This window comes from Nelumbo nucifera, chromosome 5, assembly GCF_055504915.1.
Source record: "Nelumbo nucifera cultivar China Antique chromosome 5, China Antique-T2T, whole genome shotgun sequence".
In the NCBI taxonomy this organism is placed as follows: Eukaryota; Viridiplantae; Streptophyta; class Magnoliopsida; order Proteales; family Nelumbonaceae; genus Nelumbo; species Nelumbo nucifera.
In genome coordinates, this window is record NC_142653.1 from 7,971,013 (window position 1) to 7,990,816 (window position 19,804).

Consider the following 19,804-nt stretch of genomic DNA (forward strand, 5'->3'; position numbering starts at 1 on the left):
AAAAAGAAGGAAAGGGCATTTACGTCAAAGGAAGAGAAAGATACTTTGGTAATTTGCGCCAAAATATCCGATTTCAGATCGATTCGGAAATTCGACAGTGGGGAGTGGGGAGTGGGGAGACAAGCGGAGGCACGTTTCTTTTGTTTGGTGTTTACTGTTTACGGGGAAAGGAAGGAGGGATGGTGATCTGATTCTTGAATGAAAGATGCTCCTCACATTCCTGTATTGCTATATCGGCTCTTGCTAGCGGGCACGCTGGTGGCGTTGTTTGCGCCGGTAGCGCAGCCTCCTGCCCTAGGTCCGTGCTCCTCTTCCACTCTCTCCTCCGACAAGTGCATCGATACAACTACATCCAATATCACCACCAATAAGAAGATCGATTGCTTCGAGATCGGCGTTTCAACCTCCGTCACCATGTCCAAAGCTCGAGTCTACGCAGATGTCAATGTTCTCCGCCCCAAAGAATACTGGGATTACGAGTCTCTCACTGTTCAGTGGGGGTAAAATCCCTAATCTCCAGTTTTCTCTTTTGTTTTTCATCCTTGGTTGAGAATTTTTCCTCTTACTTTGTTTTCTTTCCTCTTTATCTTGTTCTATTAGCTTTCTGCTTGGATTGTTTTAAGTCTCTCTGCATTCCCAGAGAGCAGGTATTAGCCAGTATGAATGCGGAAAAATTTTGAATTAGGCTAATGGCCATATTGAACCGGATCATCCAAATTGCATCATGTAAAGGAAAATCCAGTTAGTTGGTGATCACAGTGGCATCAAGAGTTCAATATATGGAATTCATTATAAGTTGTTCCCTATTATTGCAATACGAGCTGTAGGTTTAGTCCCAAGACAAAAACTTTCTTTGGAAGTCCTTCAACAAAACCCTTTGATTTTAAAAATACTAATGGGCCTTCTTTGAGTGCAACAGATTTCATCCAGACCCTTCCATTGTCTGCCACAATCCAGCAGGTTCCGGAAGCTGAATGGAAGGCACAAGGTGATAAAATCTGGGATTTAATCTGTGATTCCTTTGAGGAGCTGACTAGGAGGGATGCAGAAGTTGGATACATTGAAGAAGACTTGAATCTACAGGAGGCTAGCCAGAGAAGGGAAGGAAAGGAATGAGGGTGAGGGAATGGGGAAGCGACCGATGAATCAAGTGGCTGAAAAGATGGGCCTGAAATTGAAAGAAGTAGTGAGTGTCATAGCGCATTCCAAAAAGAAGGGAAAGAAGGAAAAAGATCGTCCAAGAAAGAGGAAGCTTTCGGAGCTAGAAAGATTAAAATCAGATGTGGCAGCAGACTTAGAATTCAGTACAAGGGGGGAAAGAAGGAAATGAACCAAGTAAGGGATGGTGGTGTATAGGGTGGAAATTTAAGTAATCCAATGAAGATACTGAGCTGGAATATCAAAGGGTTGGATAGTGCTAGGAAAATGAGGGTAGTAAAGGATTTGATTAGAAAGGAAAACCCGGATATAGTCTTGCTTCAAGAAACAAAAGTGGCAGTTTGGGATAGGAAATGGGTAAGAAGTGTGTGGTGTTCTAGAGGAGTAGGGTGGTCTTTTTTGTCCTGCAGGGCTTCAGGAGGTTTAGTGACTTTGTAGAGGAAAGAGGTAGTGGAGCCAATGGAAGAGCTAATAGGTTGGTTTACGATTTCTTTGAAATTTAAGGGTGTGGGAGAAAAGTTTACTTGGGTGATGACGAATGTCTATGGCCCGAATAGATATGGAGAGAGAGGCGAAATGTGGGAAGAGCTCTATGATATAAGGGGTTTGTGGGAGGGTCCGTGGTGTTTAGGTGGGGATTTTAACGTGATTAGGTTTACAAGTGAGACCAATAACCCCAATCAAGCGATCACAATTAGCATGAGGAAATTCAATGAGTTTATTAATGAGTGTGGTTTGTTAGAAATCCCCCTCCAACAAGCTGTTTTCACTTGGTCCAACCTACAATCTAACCCGGGATGCTCTAAGTTGGATAGGTTCATCTTTAGTTCAGATTGGGGAGAACTTTGGTTAGGTCTATCAGCTAGGGCCTTGCCAAGAGTCACTTCAGACCATTGGCCGATAAGCATTGGAACTAGGAATTTCCTAAGTAGGCCTAAACCTTTCAGATTTGAAAATATGTGGTTAACACATCCAAACTTCACCCAAAAGGTCAAAGAGTGGTGGAGTGAAGAAGTGGTGGGTACAACTCTCTCTCAAGAAAATTCAAAGGCTAAAATGTAAAATTAAAGAGTGGAATAGGGAGCATTTCGGGAGAGTGGAGGAGAAGAAATTAAGTGTTATTTCCCAGATTGAACTTTTGGATGAAAAAGGACACAACTCTCTCTCAGAAGAAAAGGACCTTAAGATGGAATCTGAAGAAGGAATTGGAAGAGATAGTGCTAAGGGAAGAGATGTGTTGGAGACAAAAATCAAGGCATCAGTGGATTAAGGAAGGGGATGGTAATACTAAAATTTTCCACGCAATCGCTACTGGAAAAAAGGAGAAAAAACTTCGTGGAAAAGTTAGAGATTAATGATGAAGTAGTGAATGATCAAGAGGAGATTGCTAATGTTTTCAAGAATCATTTCAAGGCAATTTACAAAAGACAGGGGGATGTGAGGCTTAGAGTGGCCTAAAGCTCTTGGACCTGATGGTTTCACTATGGCTTTCTTTCAAGATTGTTGGGATATCATAAAGTTACATATGTTGGTAATATTTGAGGAGTTTGCGGAGTCTCACTTTATAAGTCTAGGGATCAACTCCACCTTCCTGGCTTTGATCCCTAAAAAGGGAGAGGTTGTTCAACCCAAAGACTTTAGACCCATCAGTCTAGTGACTAGCATTTATAAAATTTTGGCCAAGTTGTCGTTAAGGTTAAAATCAGCCCTGCCAACTTTAATAAGCCAATCACAAGGGAACTTTATTCAAGGTAGACAGATCATAGATCAAATCTTGATAGCAAATGAATGTGTGGAGGACTTCAAGAGAAGGGGGAAGAAAGGTTTTGTATGTAAACTGGACTTGGAGAAAGCGTATGACATGGTCGATTGGTCTTTTTTGTTGGAAGCCCTGAGGAATTTTGGGTTTGGAGAGAAATGGTGTGGCTAGATTGAGGCTTGTTTAAAAACTTGTCATTTTTCAATTTTAGTTAACGGAGTGGTTAGAGACTTCTTTCCAACCTCTAAAGGGTTGAGACAAGGGGATCCTCTTTCTCCTTTCCTTTTCACCTGGTAGCCTATGTGTTTAGTAGGCTCATTTCGAGAGCTGATGGGTTGGATATGTTTAGAGGATGGAGGGTAGGAAGAGAGGGTACTGTGGTGTCACACTTGCAATTTGTGGATGACACAATCATTTTTTGTGAATCTGGAGATCCTTCAAAGGCTAGAAACTTGAAAGGAGTAATAAAGTTGTTTGAATGTGTGTCGAAGATGAAGGTCAATTTTGAAAAGAGTTTTGTAGTGGGGGTAAATTTGGAGATGGAGGAATTGAGTGAGGTAGCAGAGTCCTTAGGTTGCCTTATATCTAGCTGGCCCTTGAAGTACTTGGGTATGCCTCTAGGAGATGATCCAAGAGAAGGAAGATTTTGGAATTCGATCGTAGAAAAATGCACAAAGAAGCTGGCAGTTTGGAAGAGAAACTACATTTCCCTTGGAGGTCGGATCATTTTAATTAGAGCTACTCTTGCGAACTTGCGAACTTACCTTCTATCTGTCTTTAGGATGCCACAAAAGGTGATTTTGAAGGTAGAGAAAGTCATGAGGGATTTCTTGTGGGAGTCAAGGGAAGGGAGGAAGGATCATGTGGTTAGGTGGGAAATAGTGTGTAGGAGGAAGGAGCAGGGGGATTGGGATTAAGCAATCTAAGGAAGAAACATACAACATTATTAGGTAAATGGCTATGGAGTTGGCCTCTAGAAAGGAAGAGACTTTGGCATAAAGTGGTAAGGAGTGTGCATGGTGTTGCAGACAATGGATGGGATGCTGGTGTATCTCGGCGTGCTACGTTGAAATCCCCATGGATGAATATTCATAGTATTCTTCCCGTTTTCCTGAACCTGATTAGGTATGATGTTAGTACTGGAGATAGGGTTTTGTTTTGGGAGGATGTTTGGATTGGTGACTGTGCCCTCAAGGACCTCTTTCCCTCCTTGTATTCCATCTCGTGTTTTAAAAACGAGCCAATTCAAAGGTTTGTATCATCATCCTTTTCTTCTGGCATAAACTGGAATCTGGGTTTTAGAAGAGGTTTGAGAGATTCTGAGCTTGACCAGGCTGCTTTGCTCCTCAAAACTATTGATTTTGTTTGTTTGGACCCTCCTTCTGTAGACTCCCGTATTTGGAAGCCATTACCTTCGGGTTCCTTTTCTTGTGCCTCATTCTTTGCTTCCTTGTGCTCCTCTCCATTGCCTCAACCTTTTCGTAACAAGGAAGTTTGGTCCAAACCTGGCCCTCCTAAAGTTGGAGCCCTTTGTTGGGAAGTCTCCCTCAGGAAAACCAACACTTTGGATGTTTTGCAAAAAAGAAGACCTAGTCTTTGTATCTCTTCTAACTAGTGCACCCTATGCAAAGCTTACGAGGAAAGTTGCTACCATATACTTATCACTTGCCCTTTTGTTGTAGGCCTTTGGGAAAAGCTTTTTGATCTTTTTGGGTGCAGGTGGACAAAACCGGTGCAGATTTGCAATCCTTTTGATCCTACAACTTTCAGGTGGCCAAAGAGAAGAGGAAGAGTTTTGTGGAGGTGTGTTAGAGCTGCTTTTGTGTGGACTATGTAGGAGGAACAAAATGCTAGAATCTTTAATGACAAGGAGAGGGATCAAACATGTGTGTTAGAAAGTATCTTATGTAGGGCCATAAGTTGGGTAAAATCCTTGGATCTGTTTTCCACCTACACTTTCGATGACATAAGGAGAAATTGGGAACAACTAGCTAAAAGTTCTGCAATCAGAAGCAAGCCGGTGATGGATTGGAAGCCTCCTGATGTAGGCGTCATTAAACTAAATTTTGATGGCAGTAATTTGGGCAACCCAGGGCCATCTGGAATAGGGGGAGTCTTCAGAAATGATGAGGGTCAGATTGTAGCTCTATTTTCTGGTCCTACAGGGTGGGGAGACTCTGTAAATGCAGAACTCCAAGCTGTGTTACAAGGAGCAGAATATGCAAGAGAGTTGGCAGTGGAGCATTTAATGATTGAAGGTGATTCCAAATTGGTTATTGGATGGCTAAAAGAACCAGAGACGGCAGCCTGGTCGTACAGGGGGGCTTTGAGAAGATTTAAGTGGCTGACTTCAAGTATTTCAGTCACAGTTCAATGGGAAAGAAGATCGGCAAATGGGCTGGCAGACCTTCTAGCTAAACAAGGAGTACATAGGAATCATCTCTTTTGGGCTCAATTGTAAACTTTATGATGTAGTTTGGAGGCTGCACCTCACGCTTCTTTGTGGGGAATTGTATGATGAATACTTAGTTCTTATTTAATAAAATTTTCATTATCATTATCTATCAAAAAAAATATTGCAATACGAGCTGTATTGTTGCACTTGGACTGTTTTTGTCATCTTTTCTGGTACCATGAATTTTCGTATTGTCTATGTAAAATAACTAATTTATGGGCGTATTCAAAAAGCAAGATAAAGAAGCTATTTCTCTATATTTGGAGAAGTTTCACCAATGAGCCATTAATCCACTATAGATTGCAGTAAGTTTCTCTTCGACTGACAATACATGAATCCTATGACAGAAGTACACAACATAATTTATGCATAGAATCTCCGCATTGACTGAAATTTTACTCTGGTTAGATTAATTAAGCAGAAAATAAATTCTTATATTCCTTTATTTTGATTGTTTAAATCCTTGTATTCCTCATAGTTAGCCATACCAAAACGAACAATATATGTTTCTTATTGGAGAACCATTTACACATGAAGCTCTGATTTAATAATCTAAAATTCTTTTGCAGTGAACAATTAGTGTTGTATTATCTTTTAATTGAAACCTAGTATTGGATAAATAGATAAACATATTAATAAACTAGGCCATCCAATGCTGGTCCTGGTTATCTGGGGTCTTGGGAGGGATGGATTGGATGTGAACCTCACCTTTGGTACTTTTTTGCACAGTTGCCGCTCCCGGACTTGAACCTGCATTCTTACTCATATCAGCATGAGATTTTACATTAAGTCCTTACGTAGACATATTAACTTTGAATTTGATCCTCCCATGGTTTCTCTAAGGGTGCTTCAAAATTAGTCCACCACTAAGCTTGAATCTTTCTGAAGCTCTAAATGAATGTTCTGCTAAACAACCTGAGTTCTTGGGAGGGGTGGACTGGATATAGACTTAACCTTGGGCAACTTTTTGGCACAAAGAGGCTTCACTCAGACTTGAAGCCTCATTCTCACACTTGTCAGCCTGAGATTTTATGAAGATAACAGTCTCTAAATGAAAATGAAAAAAATATATGATCCATGTACATTTGAACAGTGGACACAGATACAAGGGTCATGTTCAAACATGGTTATGGGATATTAGGAATGTGAATCTCTCAACTCTGGATTGTAGACTCACTTGTAAATATACATATATACATGTATTTTACGTAGACAGCCTGAGATTTTATGAAGATAACAGTCTCTAAATGAAAATGAAAAAAATATATGATCCATGTACATTTGAACAGTGGACACAGATACAAGGGTCATGTTCAAACATGGTTATGGGATATTAGGAATGAGAATCTCTCAACTCTGGAATGTAGACTCACTTGTAAATATACATATATACTTGTATTTTACGTAGACAGCTATGCACACGTGTATATGTACTGATATATTCATATACACATACATGTAAGGCTGCCATGGGCTGGGTTAGCCTGACATATGTGGGGTTATAAGACTCATAAAAGTTGCCGGAACATGGTTTAAATGGTCCAACCATCTATTCTGATCCTGGTCTGGCAGCATTGTTGTTGAGTTTGGCAATGTGCCTTTGGTTTTGGTATCTTAATCCAGCTGTCTATTCATGCTTTTGTGGATGGATAGTATAAGCTATCCGGCCTACACAAACTTATGAAAATTGCCTGTTGTGGAAGGCTGTGGACAAAACTAATGTCTTTGTTTTCCAAATTTAAGAGAAAACCAAAGAAATGCTATGAGTTTTACATATTTGTGACTCCTTTTCACATTCCTGCTCAGTGACCAGGATGATTATGAGGTTGTTCGGAAAGTTGGGAGAGGAAAATACAGTGAAGTTTTTGAAGGAATAAACACTACTAGCAATGAGCGTTGTATCATCAAGATCCTTAAGCCTGTCAAGAAAAAGAAGGTAATTTGTAGATATTATTATGTTGTCTACTGGCTATTTGAGGAAACTTTTCTGCTTTCTGGTAGAGGTTATGTTTTATAGCCTTGATACTCTTTCTTTGATATTTATGGCCCCAACTGTGGTTACTTTCTTATTCATCAAAAAAAAAAAAACTGTGGTTACATTCTTCTAGGACACTTTCATCTGTCCCATATATTTGTATTATCATATCTTCTGTTGATGACCATGTGATATTCTGTAGATAATTTGTAAACCATATTATATTTAATTCTATGTAATTATCTAGTAATACTTTTGTTTCTCTTATAGTAATGAATATATTTCTTACCTTTTTTTTAAAAAAAAGGCTGCAGATCCACTTTTTGTTCTTTAAACAAAGTGAAATCTTGACCAGTTAATGTGGCCCTTTTTTGTGGTAATTCCACACCGGGAGCCATTACTTAATGGTGGCCCTAGATACCTAGCATCTTGGGAGGGGTGAACTGGGTATGGACCCAACCTTTGGCATTTTTTGCACAAAGTGGCCTCTCTCAAACTTTAACTCATTTACTATGTGCCATCACAAATGCTTAAAGCAACTAGCATGTATATTAAAATAAAAGCATATATGATATTATCTTAAATAACTTTATAGTTGGATAGGATAGTTGTTAGTCAACCTAGTTGGTGTTTACTTGTCCTGTGTGAGCACATCTACTAGTAGGTGAGCAGTTGGCGTGACGCTCAACTAAGAACAGAGCAGATTAATTTATGGTGCTTTATGATTATTTTTCAATCTTGGTCTTCTTTTTTTAATCTTTAGATCATATATTACTATCTTTTGGAGATATCCTATTTTGTGATATGTGCTTTACCAAAATGATAACCTTCTATGAAGTAACCATCTCGTTTTGTTGATCTTGTAATGCCCTATTGCATTGCCTATGCTCTTTAGCTTCTAATGTAAAATCTTTTTATTAATTTTGTTAAATAGTATCAGTGATTTAAAAGGCATGCCTAGGTGCACAAGTGGGTCGCATTTTAGGGTATGCGTCTCGCTCAGGTCCTAGACACGCCCCTTTCAAAAGGTGCATACCTGGTGCGCTTGATGTGCCTTTTTAAAATTATGCACTTTTTGCTCTGCCCCCGGATCCCTGACCACGCCCCTCGAGGCAAGCCCGAGCAAGTCCGAGAACCCCCTAACATGGACTTCTTCGGGCTTGCCTTGAGGGGCATGGTACAAAGGCAACTTGTAGAATCAAGAGTGCAATATGTTTTACATCACATTAGCTAATTGAAGTAATGCAATTAATGAAAAAAACAGATTGTGGGTTTTACATGCTTGAAAATGCTTTATATGTTTGCTTTTATTTTTAAATTTTCATTTGGATACGCTTTACATGTTATGCTTATGTATTTTAATTTTAGACATAGGTTTTTTAAAACATTTATTTTAAATTTTAAGTTTATATTTTTTATTAATATTATGTTCAATATTTTTTTTGATTGTTTTTTTTGCTTTTTTTGAAATTTCTGACATTTTTTTTTAGTTTTTGCGCCTTGCTTCAAAAAGGCGCGTGCCCCGCCTTGCGCCTTGTGCCTTGTGCCTTAGGCATAAATTGGCCCTTGCGCTTTTTTTGCGCCTTGCGCTTTTAAAACAGTGAACAGTATAGTACATTGACATAATTATTACATTATTCTTTCATGCAGATAAAGCGGGAGATAAAAATACTTCAGAACCTTTGTGGTGGTCCAAATATTGTCAAGTTGCTTGATATTGTCAGAGATCAGCACTCGAAGACTCCTAGCTTGATATTTGAATATGTGAACAGTACAGATTTTAAGATTTTGTACCCCACACTGACAGATTATGACATTCGCTACTACATATATGAGCTCCTCAAGGTTTCTTTCTTATCTATTCTATTGTTAATTGTATTTTATTAATTTTCCTGCATTTCCACATTTCTTTTCACTTCTAAGACTATATTTGGCTCCAAATTGTACAGATAATCTAATCTGTATTTGGAGTAGGGTGAAAATATATAGGAGATAACACAATTCAGCAAGAAAAGTAACAGAAGAAATAAGGAATATGAGATGTCTATGTTGCCACCACTAGTATGAAAGATAATCTCTTTCCTAGAAGACAGATCCAAAATTAGCTTTCCTGTTTTTCTGCTGGGATATTTTCACCTTGCTGCATGAGAGAAGCCTTTAGGATTGATCCAGTAAGCTTCAAATATTTACTCCTTCCAGGGAGCAAAAATTTCATCAAGCTAGTCTTATTATAAGCTATAGGCACATATAATTAATGATATTTGGTTCTACATTATTTATCCAGAATTTTGGTCGTCACACCTTTTGTAACAGGCTTGTTGATATTGATGTGATTCCAAAAGGTAGAATCCATTTTTTTCCCACCATTTCTACCATAAGCATGGTTTGGATAGGAACTTTTACCTGGATACTCAACACCAAATACTACATGTGTGCTTATATACTTATGGAAGTCCTAACATGTAAATGTCATTTGCTAACAAATCATGTTATACAAAATGTTTAGATGCTAAGTGGCAAGATGATAGTATTAAGAATTGATACTTTGAAGAAAAAAGAAGAAACTAAATGTAGAAGCATGAAATTAACATATCAAATGGAACGCATATACCCATATTTGTCTCTTGGTTCTCAAGGAATGGAGAATCATATTCCTTGTTTCCATTTTCAATTCTGGGCATCTTAGGTTTTCCATTCCTCCAGGTGTGGAAGTTGATATGTTTCCTAATATTTCCACAACATAATTTCTATTTCCATGGATGACAACATGGGATATTACTAGGATTGACATATTCCCAAGTGAAAACTACCAGTACTATGTGGAGTATGTGAGATGGTATTATAACATAACGAGTTGGCAACAATATCATATGTGACTACTTAAAGCCTGATCGAAATTCTTTTTTGACATGATGTCAAATCTTGGTTTTTATTTGTGGTTGATCTATTAGAATGATATGCACTTTCTGTGAGTTAAAATTTTGCTAGAACTTAGTTTATTATATGGTTTTCTCTCTTAAAGCCAATAGGGTAACATCACAAGTCGCAATGTATTATTTCATCTATTGACTTTGGTTTCTTGGCTTTGTTTGATGGTTTGGAACAAGCTAATAATCTAAAATGGTGTACCTATGCTTATTTTATCATTTCATAAAATATCATTGTATATTTCTGCATGTTTTACAATGTTTCCACCATTTCTAATTTTCTATACTTTTGACAATATCCATATGATGTTGTGACCCGGTTTGGGTGGCTGATATTTCCACCAACACTGACATTTTAATTCTTGGGTGTTTGAGGTGAGATGCATCTTAGGTGGCTCAGTAGAGTGACACATATGCATGCATGGTGGTTAAAGGAACTCCTCTGCCATTATTCTTGCTCATCAGAAAACCTCTTCCCCTCAGCAGTCACTTTAGTATTGCTTAACTTAGTTATTTTTAAGGTTTTGTGGACTTCTAAAAGATGCATATATTTGATATTTTATTGGGCCATTCATTCTTTGTATTTCTATGTTATGTTGATTTGATTCAATTGAGGTTCTTAAATTCATATGAATGCACTTCTGCATATGAGAAAATGGTTTATCACACTTAGTGGCATATGCTTATTGGTTGTTTTTTTTTTTTTAATGCAGGCATTAGATTACTGCCATTCTCAAGGAATTATGCATAGAGATGTCAAACCTCATAATGTTATGATAGACCATGAGCTGCGAAAACTCCGATTGATAGATTGGGGTCTTGCTGAATTCTACCATCCTGGAAAGGAATATAATGTCCGTGTGGCTTCTAGGTATTCATCTTATGTGGTTGTTTATCTTCCCTTGTATCTTGTGTAAGATAGTCTTTCCCAACATGATTATTGTTTATCCATCTCTTAACGATTCAGCTTGAGTAACTTAAACCATCTAATTTCTAAGAGAATGGCGACAAGGGGTGGAACTCCAAGTCTTGATCTGTCACAAAGAGTTAACATGTTTCTTTTTAATTAATGACCAGATCAAAGGGCAAGTAAATCTGAATGAAGATACAATTGTCTAGTTGCTTAAGAGGAGACACTAAAACCCAAACCTCTCCAAGGAGAAGTTCAACCAGAAACATTTATCACCCAATGATGGTCCCAGCCACTTGGGAGTCTTGGGATGGGTAGACTGGATAAGGACCTAACCATTGGCATTTCTTCTTCTTCTTCCTTTTTTTTTTTTAATAAATACCATTGGCATTTCTTTTGCGCAAAGCAGCGGAGACAATTACATTAAAATAATACAAGTAATGGAGCTAAACTATCTGCTATCCACCAAAACTTGGTTATCATATTGTATTAAGCATCTGCTATAATTTTCAATGTTTAGTATTCTGGTGGCTATCTTCTAACTTCATTGATTATAGCCAGATGGATCTATATGTAGATAGTATAATATGTTTAAAATCCAACATATTTCACATTAAACCAACAATGTATACTGAATTGCTTTGATGCATAGATATGGATATGGACAAGGACGTGGATACAGGTACAACTATACTATGTAATATGCTTATATCTAGCTTTTAAATCTACAATGCCATTTTTTTTCAAGACTTGTGTTTTGCCAAATTTAATTAAATTTCTAAAATGTGCGGATTTTTTATAGTATAATTTGTTAAAGCATACCATTTACATATTTTAAAAATGTTTCTGCTAAAAAGTATACCTATAAGTATATATGCAGAAAGCAGTATCTGATACTGGTACTCTAGGCATGTTCAGGTATCTGTATATCATAGCTAAATTGTAATAATCGCTGTTGTTTCTGTTATTATCAATGTTTAGAGAACCAGACCGGACATAGAATTGGAAAAGGGAGGTTCAACCGTAGTCAAACTGCAGGTTGAACTGTGATGATGTGGCATTATGCATTATATTTTGTAGGTCATATAAATACTATGTTTCATATATTTTACAAATATTGTACGCTTGCATGTGGTGGATAGATGGTTAGTTTTAAAGATTTTAAAATAAATAACCAGGGTTCAGGTCTCTTAACTCACATTTTCTTTAAAATATTTGTGTATTAAAGCAAAATATACATTAAAAAGGCACAAATAAATGCAAATAAAGAGATGGATTAATAGTAGCAAGACAATGCACATAAATAAGAGGTCTTGGGTTCAAGTCTTGTTATTACTATTTTGAAGTTTCTATTCATGTTGTGACCTGGGTGGTTTCATAAAACCGAGATGGTTCATTGGTTTTCGGGTTAAAGTGGCCAGTCAGTTGGTTTTTCATAAATTATGGTTTCCAGGGTACGATCGAACTGGCCATGGATCTGGGTCACTACTCAATCGGTCCAACCAGCTGGTCCATTTCAGTTTTCTAAACAATGGCTATTGTTTTGGTAGGTTGTGACTTTGAATTATTACTTGGGATGATCGCCTTGGTTGCATAAAGAGCATGTCTTATTAGTGATATCAATCACCAAGTTTATGTATTGGACATGATAACTTTGAATCTTTTGATTCTGAATTTCATTCTTCAAATGATGCAAAATGAATGATATTTCCTGAAACCCAGCATGCCATTTTAATAATGGGAATACTGAAATCAAGTCCATACTTAAAAGGGTGCAGACTAGCATGGACTGGACTTCCTTTTAGTTTTTCTTTCCGGTTTTATGTGCATAGGTTGGTTAAGTTTTTGTTTCTTAGTATTCTATATTGAGGCTTGGATGATGATGATAATCATGAGTGAGAATGTTTTGTTTATTTATGCAACTTGTTTGGATCTAGCTATGTTGAAAATGAAGCCAAAATTGTTTGCCAAGCAATTCGTTTGAATGTTTAGTCATGGGAGATCTGCACATATTACTCTAGTCTTTGCTTTATGCCTTTATAACAGTAACCTATTCAATGAATCAGCCATTGATGATTTAGTGTGGGGTTGGTTTGCTGTGCATCATCATTGAGATCCAGAAAGAGCGAGAAACTATCCTGGGGAACTGGCTTCCTCCTCTCCTTGGAGTTATCAAGCTTAATTTTGGTAGGTGCTTTCTGAGGAGATCCTCCTGGTTTTCTCAAAGAGTCAGGACCCATAGGTCATGGTCCTTCCACCATAATTTTGGACAGACATTTTGTCCCTTCTGATTTTGTAGATGTTGGTGCTTCCACCATAAGCTTCTCTAAGGTTGAGGTTGGGGGGATTTTCAGGTGCTAGTGGGTTTGACTGTCCCTGGTATCTCTGCCATCATATTAAAAGGAAGATGCTTATCTCCCAGAATAAATATTTTTGTTTGGGTGCCAAGATCCTTCTAATGATCTAGCTGGCTTTTAGGTAGCATTGGAGGGTATAGAGATGATATATAGGGGTCGTTCCTTGACTTCATAGTTTTTTCCTTAGACATATGAGGGGGCCAAGATTGCCAGTTCAGTGGTTTTTTGAGGTACTGTTTCTTGTTATATTACATCTTTTTCTTTTTCTCTTGTACTAACAAATTGCTTTTGATCATGTTGCCAATTAAAAAAAGTATAATTACTTGTTTTACCTTCTCATATGGATAGCCAGGAGTAGTACATGCCTATTTGATAAAAATGTAAAGTAGGTTAACCAAATGCCTCTGATTAATGGCTATGCACAATCTATGATATAATCTTTGGTACCATGATATTTATGTATTTTTTTTATCAGTGCCGTGGTATTTTAATTAAAATGCTTAAACCTAAATCACGACATCAGGAATTGAGAAAGTGTTATGTTTTGGCACGAAACACTGTGTAAAATAGTTTATTATTGCTTCAAACATGTATACACTGATAGGGTGCCACATAGGACAACTGAAGTGGGAACACCATCCAAATACAAGAAACATCATTTTGATGGGAGGTTGTTTGTAGAAGTTTACAAGGAGGGTTGGGTGTTAGGAGTTTGGACAAAAATAATATGGCTCTGTTAGGGAAGAGGTTATGGAGATGGCTGTTGGAAAGGGATAGGCTATGACATGAAGTAATAGCTAATATACATGGTAGGTTGGGGAATGGTTGGGATGCAAGTGTATCCAACTGGGCTACTTTGGCATCACCGTGCAAAGCTAGTCATGGCATTCTGCCTCATCTCCTCTGTTTTGTGAGGTATGATCTTTGTTTAGGGGATCTGTTATTTTTTGGGAGGATACTTGGGTTGGTTCTTTCCCATTAAATGATCTCTTTCCCTCCTTATACTCGGTTTCTTATTACAAAAATGAGCATATTTCAAAATTCATTGTTCCTCCCCTTTGTTGTAGCTATTTGGAATTGGTTTTTTTCCTTGTTTGGGTGCAGGTGCTACCAATGGAGGTTAATATGCTATCTTATCCTTTTACATTTACTTTACCCCAAAAGAGGGGAAGAATGTGGAGATGTGTGAGAATATCCTTGATTTGGACCATTTGGGAAGAAATGAATGCGAGAATCTTCTTAGAGAAGGAAAGAACCGAGGAAGAGGTTAAGGGTTGTGTGTTGGTCAGGGTGCTCCATTGGATCAAAACTCTGGAGCTGTTTTCTCAGTTCTCCTTTGATGATGTCTGGAGAAATTGGGAAGTGGTTGCTAGAAGCTCTTCTGCAAAGGAAAGAATGAGTGTTGCTTGGCTATCTCCGCCTGATGGCTTTGTGAAGCTGAACTTTGATGGGAGCAGTCAAGGTAATCCAGGCCCTTTTGGTATAGGAGGGGTCTTGCAAGATCTAGAAGCTAAACTCATAGCGATGTTTCCTAGCCTTGTGGGTATGAGTGATTCTCTCAAAGCGGAATTTCTTGCTGCAGTACAAAGAGTGCAAATTGCTTATGAATTGAATATAGAGGATGTGGTGATTGAAGGGGACTCTAAATTGGTGGTGGGATGGCTAAAGGATCCAGAATCCATAATATGGTGCTACAGGAGTGAAATGAAAAAAAATGGATTACCAGGAATGAACTTGAGGATACAATGGGTGAGGAGATCGGCAAATGGGATGGCAGATGCTTTAGCCAAGTAGGGGGTGAATAGGACTCATTTGTCCTGGGCTCAATTGTAACTCGTCTTTGTTTTAATATAGAGAGGTAGCATCTTGTGCCTCTCTAAGGGATGCTTGTAATGTTTTTACTACTATAAGTCTAATAAAATTTGAAGTCATTTATAAAAAAAAAATTAAATGTGCCCAACTAGTTGGAAGTTATTTGTCGGAAGCTAACAACTGCATTCATTTTCTCCAGATACTTCAAAGGGCCTGAACTCCTTGTTGATCTTCAAGATTATGACTATTCTTTGGACTTGTGGAGCCTTGGCTGCATGTTTGCAGGAATGGTGAGTCTGTTGCAGGCATTGTGATTTGTGAGCCTTGTATTCAAGGCTAAACTATGACCATGGGGTCTACTTGTAGTGAATTTTCACTTGAATAGTCATTTATGTAGTTTCCTAGTTTCCTCCAGCTTAATTACCAAGCTGACATATGCTGGATATGCTATTTGCAGATATTTCGCAAGGAACCATTCTTTTATGGTCATGATAACCATGATCAGCTTGTCAAAATTGCCAAGGTGATATTCTGGTCCATGGCTACTCCCCTCAACAAAGAAAATATATGCACACATACATACAAAAAAAAAAGGAAAAAAAGAAACTAGGTGCCCAATAAATCCCTTAGCTTGATATTGTCTTGGTTGTATGAGGTTTGGGTTGTTGCACAATTACTTGCATTCACTATTTCACTTGTGTTATCATACTGAATGAAATGCATGTTGAGAACCATGTTTTGCCATGTAACTGATGTAGGAAATATCAGTAAACACATCAAACAATGTCTTTATTGAACGTTTAGTTGGTAACATGTAATCTTTTTATCTATATGGGAAGTTAGGAACCATGGCATTCCCGATCAAAAAAGGTGTCTGATATAGAGTTAAACCCTTTTGAAAGATCTTTTTTTTTTTTTGGCGGGCTTTGCTATTGGAATCTTAATATGATTTGCTTGATCAATTTTAATATGTTAGTATTGGTACCAGAACTACCATCAACTTTATTGTTAGGATGAGCATGTGGACGGTTGGTATTCATCAACATAGATACATATTGGTTTATAACAGATACATCTATGTACTTCATACTGGCAACCATCTGGTCAATGTATGATGGGTACAGTAGGCTCCTATAAGTTCCAATAAATAACAATGTATTGAAAAGTAGAAATGCAAGAATGGATTTTGTACAAAATAAAATAAGATCACTTTCAAAGACTACCAATAGACAAAGGTTTGCCTTCAACTACCAACTGGATCTTTTATAGTCCCTTGGTTGCACAAGTCAAATTGGTTAACAATTACATGTTCTCACAAATCGTAGTTTGATTTCAGATTTATATTTTTTTCAGGTACTTGGGACAGATGAATTGAATGCATATTTGAATAAATATCGTCTAGAGCTTGATCCCCAACTTGATGCTCTTGTTGGGAGGTATGCTTGACATGAAACATAATTTTTTTCTGGCCATGGAATTCCAGTTCAACAAACGCTGTGGTTCAGTTAGATATTTGCATTATTCAGAAGTCAAGTTAATCAGCTAATTCAAGCTGCTCCACTAAATAAATTAATAAAAATGCAACAAATAACCCTTACCCCCATATCATTAATTGGCATGCTTTGGGTAATTATTTTTGCAGGCACAGCAGGAAGCCCTGGTCAAAATTTATTAATGCAGATAATCAGCATCTAGTTTCTCCAGAGGTCATACATTTTGAGCATGTTGAAAAAACATCCAGATTTATTTTCTCTTCATTATGTTTTGGTTTCTATATTTATTGACTCTTTCAGGGTCATATTATTGTATGACATGCAGGCCATTGATTTTCTTGACAAACTCCTTCGTTATGATCATCAGGAGAGGCTTACAGCAAGGGAAGCAATGGTAAATTCTGATGTGCCAGTGCTTGCTATTTTTACTCCACCCCTATTTTTTTTCCTTTCCTTCCCTTTCTGTTTTTCCCCTTTTTTACTTGGTGTTAGTGCATGATCAACCAAGCATGCATTTCTTCTTTTATTCCAGGGATATATATTTTTTTTGATCAACAACATCAACTTCATTAAATTAAGAGAAGAGAGGGAAAAGAATACAAAGGGAGATAAAATAACTTAGCTCCCCAAAAACAGAAAACACAGGGAATGCAAAGAAAATTAAAAACTAGCCCAAAAAACAGCCTCCCTATTCACTCCTTGCTTGGCCAACCCATCCGCAAATGAGTTTGCACTCCTCTTCACCCAGCTGTACTGAATCTCAATGTCCCTACCCAGCCATAAGAACTGTTTTTTCTCATTGTTAAAGTTCCACAAACCACTGTCCTCTGTCTTCAACCAATTAACCACCACCTTCGAGTCACCTTCCATAATCAAACGGCTAATATTTAAATCTTTTGCTCTTCGAATCCCTTCAAGCGCTGCAAGGATCTCAAACCTAAGAGAGTCACCTTCTCCAATAGGGCCAGAGAATAAAGCAGTAACAATCCCTTCCTCATTCCTGAAGACTCCTCCAATCCCAGAGGGCCCTGGGTGCTTACACTACTGCCATCAAAATTCAGCTTTATAAAGCCCGAGGGGGGAGGGGACCAGAACGGACAAAGAGTTCTCTTACATCTAGCAGTGAAAGCAATCTCTTTCCAGTTTCTTAGCAAGTCATCCATAGGATAATCTGAAAACAACTCCAAAGATTTTAGCCAGTGGACCGCTCTTATAAGGATTCGATCTAACAAATCTTCCAAAGTTTTTTCTTTGTCAGAAAATATGCGTGAGTTTCTTTCTTCCCACAAAGACCAGCAAACCGCTGCCCTAATATACCTCCACATAGTCTTCCCTCGCTTCTTAGGCCAACTGAAAAAAGGAGGAGAAAACAAACCTTGGACAGTCTCCGGAGGATACCAAGAACACCCAAAACGGGAGAAAACCCACTCCCAAACAGATTTAGCAACCTTACAAGAGACCATGAGGTGGTAGCCAGATTCCTCATCAGCTTTACAAAGAGCATATCTATTAGGAATTACTTTCTCTTTTATTGATATTGGTCTGAATCCCACATCTAGGGAAGTTTCTGTCTGGCATATGCAAAACCTTCTTATCCCTTTTGTTTATTATACCCTGGCGGTGTTGTTGAATTCCCTTTCTTCGGCCCTAAAAGTTTCATTTTTCCATCAAGCCTCTCTTGTGTCAAGGTCCCAAATCATATTTTGAGGTTTCAGAGCTTTTATAAAATTCACCATTTTATTTGAACCAAATAGCTGTCTCTTCATGATAAATGATATCCTCCCAAAACTCAGTTATTGCCTCCTTCACAAAGGAGGTGTTCAAATGATCTTTATGGACTGTATTTGAGAAGATTGTTCCTGGTGGCTGGCTACAACCCTAGAAGACAGCATGGAATGCTGACATTGACAGCATCAAAATTGGGAAGTATAAAGCTGAAGTTTGATAGTAACCTTGGCTCTTGAGGGCTGGATACTTTAGAAATTGGGTGGGAAGTGTCCTGCTTGCCTTCTAACAGGAGTTTAAGTTGGTCTGTTGTTCAGGTTGGGTTGACTTGGTTGTTGGAAGGAGATTACCAGGTTGTTATTGGATGGTTATCCTCAAGGGAAGAAGGCCTCTTGCTCCTTTAGCAACCAAATGAACTGTGTATGGACCCCTATTTCCACCAACAGCCTTGCTGACTCTAGCAAGGACAGGGTTGACTATAAATTACAATAAACTTGGGCTTGGAATCAAATGCTCTTATGGAAAGTACTTAGTAACTTTTTAGGTTGGGGTAGGGGTAGGGGTCATGCACACGATGCCCTTCTGTGCTCTCTTTTACTTGTGTGTGCTTCTCATGAGTGGTTATGTTTTGTTCAATCCCTGACTTAGAATTAGTTAAATTTTTAGCCTCTTTGTTGTTCCATACCAACAAGTAATCCATGAAGTGCAAAATGTCTTGTTTTCATTTGCCAGTCTCATGAAAAATCCATGAAGTGCAAAATTTTAGCTTATCTGTAGCCGAGCTAGTGATCTTTAATTTTCAGAGTTTTACTAGAAATTTGGATGTATTAGTCTGACACATTTTTTTCATATGTTTTGGCATCAGGCCCATCCTTATTTCTTTCAAGTGAGAGCTGCGGAGAATAGCAGGATGCGGACACAGTAAAAAATGCCTATTGAGGATCTACATTTCATATAAACTTGGGCCAGATGGTGCTGTTGATTTGTGATTTAGCCTGCTTTACCAGTTACCATTATATGTTTACATAAAGCGTGGCGGCTGTGTTCCAGTTGGAGGCAGTTATTTACACATGAGTTTTTATTTAATGGTCTCGTGTTCAACTCTCTTCGGTCTGTTTGAGAGGTTATGTTGTATCCCTGCTCAAGGTTTTTAGTGACAAATTTTATGATAGTTATATACAATCTACTTTAGCTGGCTTTTAAGCAGTAGTGGAATGACCTCTACTTGATAAA

At 38.0% G+C, this 19,804-nt stretch overlaps 1 protein-coding gene across 1 annotated transcript; it reads left to right on the forward strand.

Moving 5' to 3' along the window:
• The first annotated feature begins 57 nt into the window (after window positions 1-57).
• On the forward strand, window positions 58-19,804 carry LOC104607978 (casein kinase II subunit alpha-2). Its single transcript, XM_010273786.3, has 10 exons — window positions 58-500; window positions 7,179-7,308; window positions 8,998-9,192; window positions 10,988-11,145; window positions 15,553-15,643; window positions 15,811-15,876; window positions 16,707-16,789; window positions 16,996-17,059; window positions 17,172-17,240; window positions 19,437-19,804. The coding sequence occupies exons 1-10, from the start codon at window positions 199-201 to the stop codon at window positions 19,494-19,496; spliced, it is 1,218 nt and encodes a 405-aa protein (XP_010272088.1). The 5' UTR covers window positions 58-198; the 3' UTR covers window positions 19,497-19,804.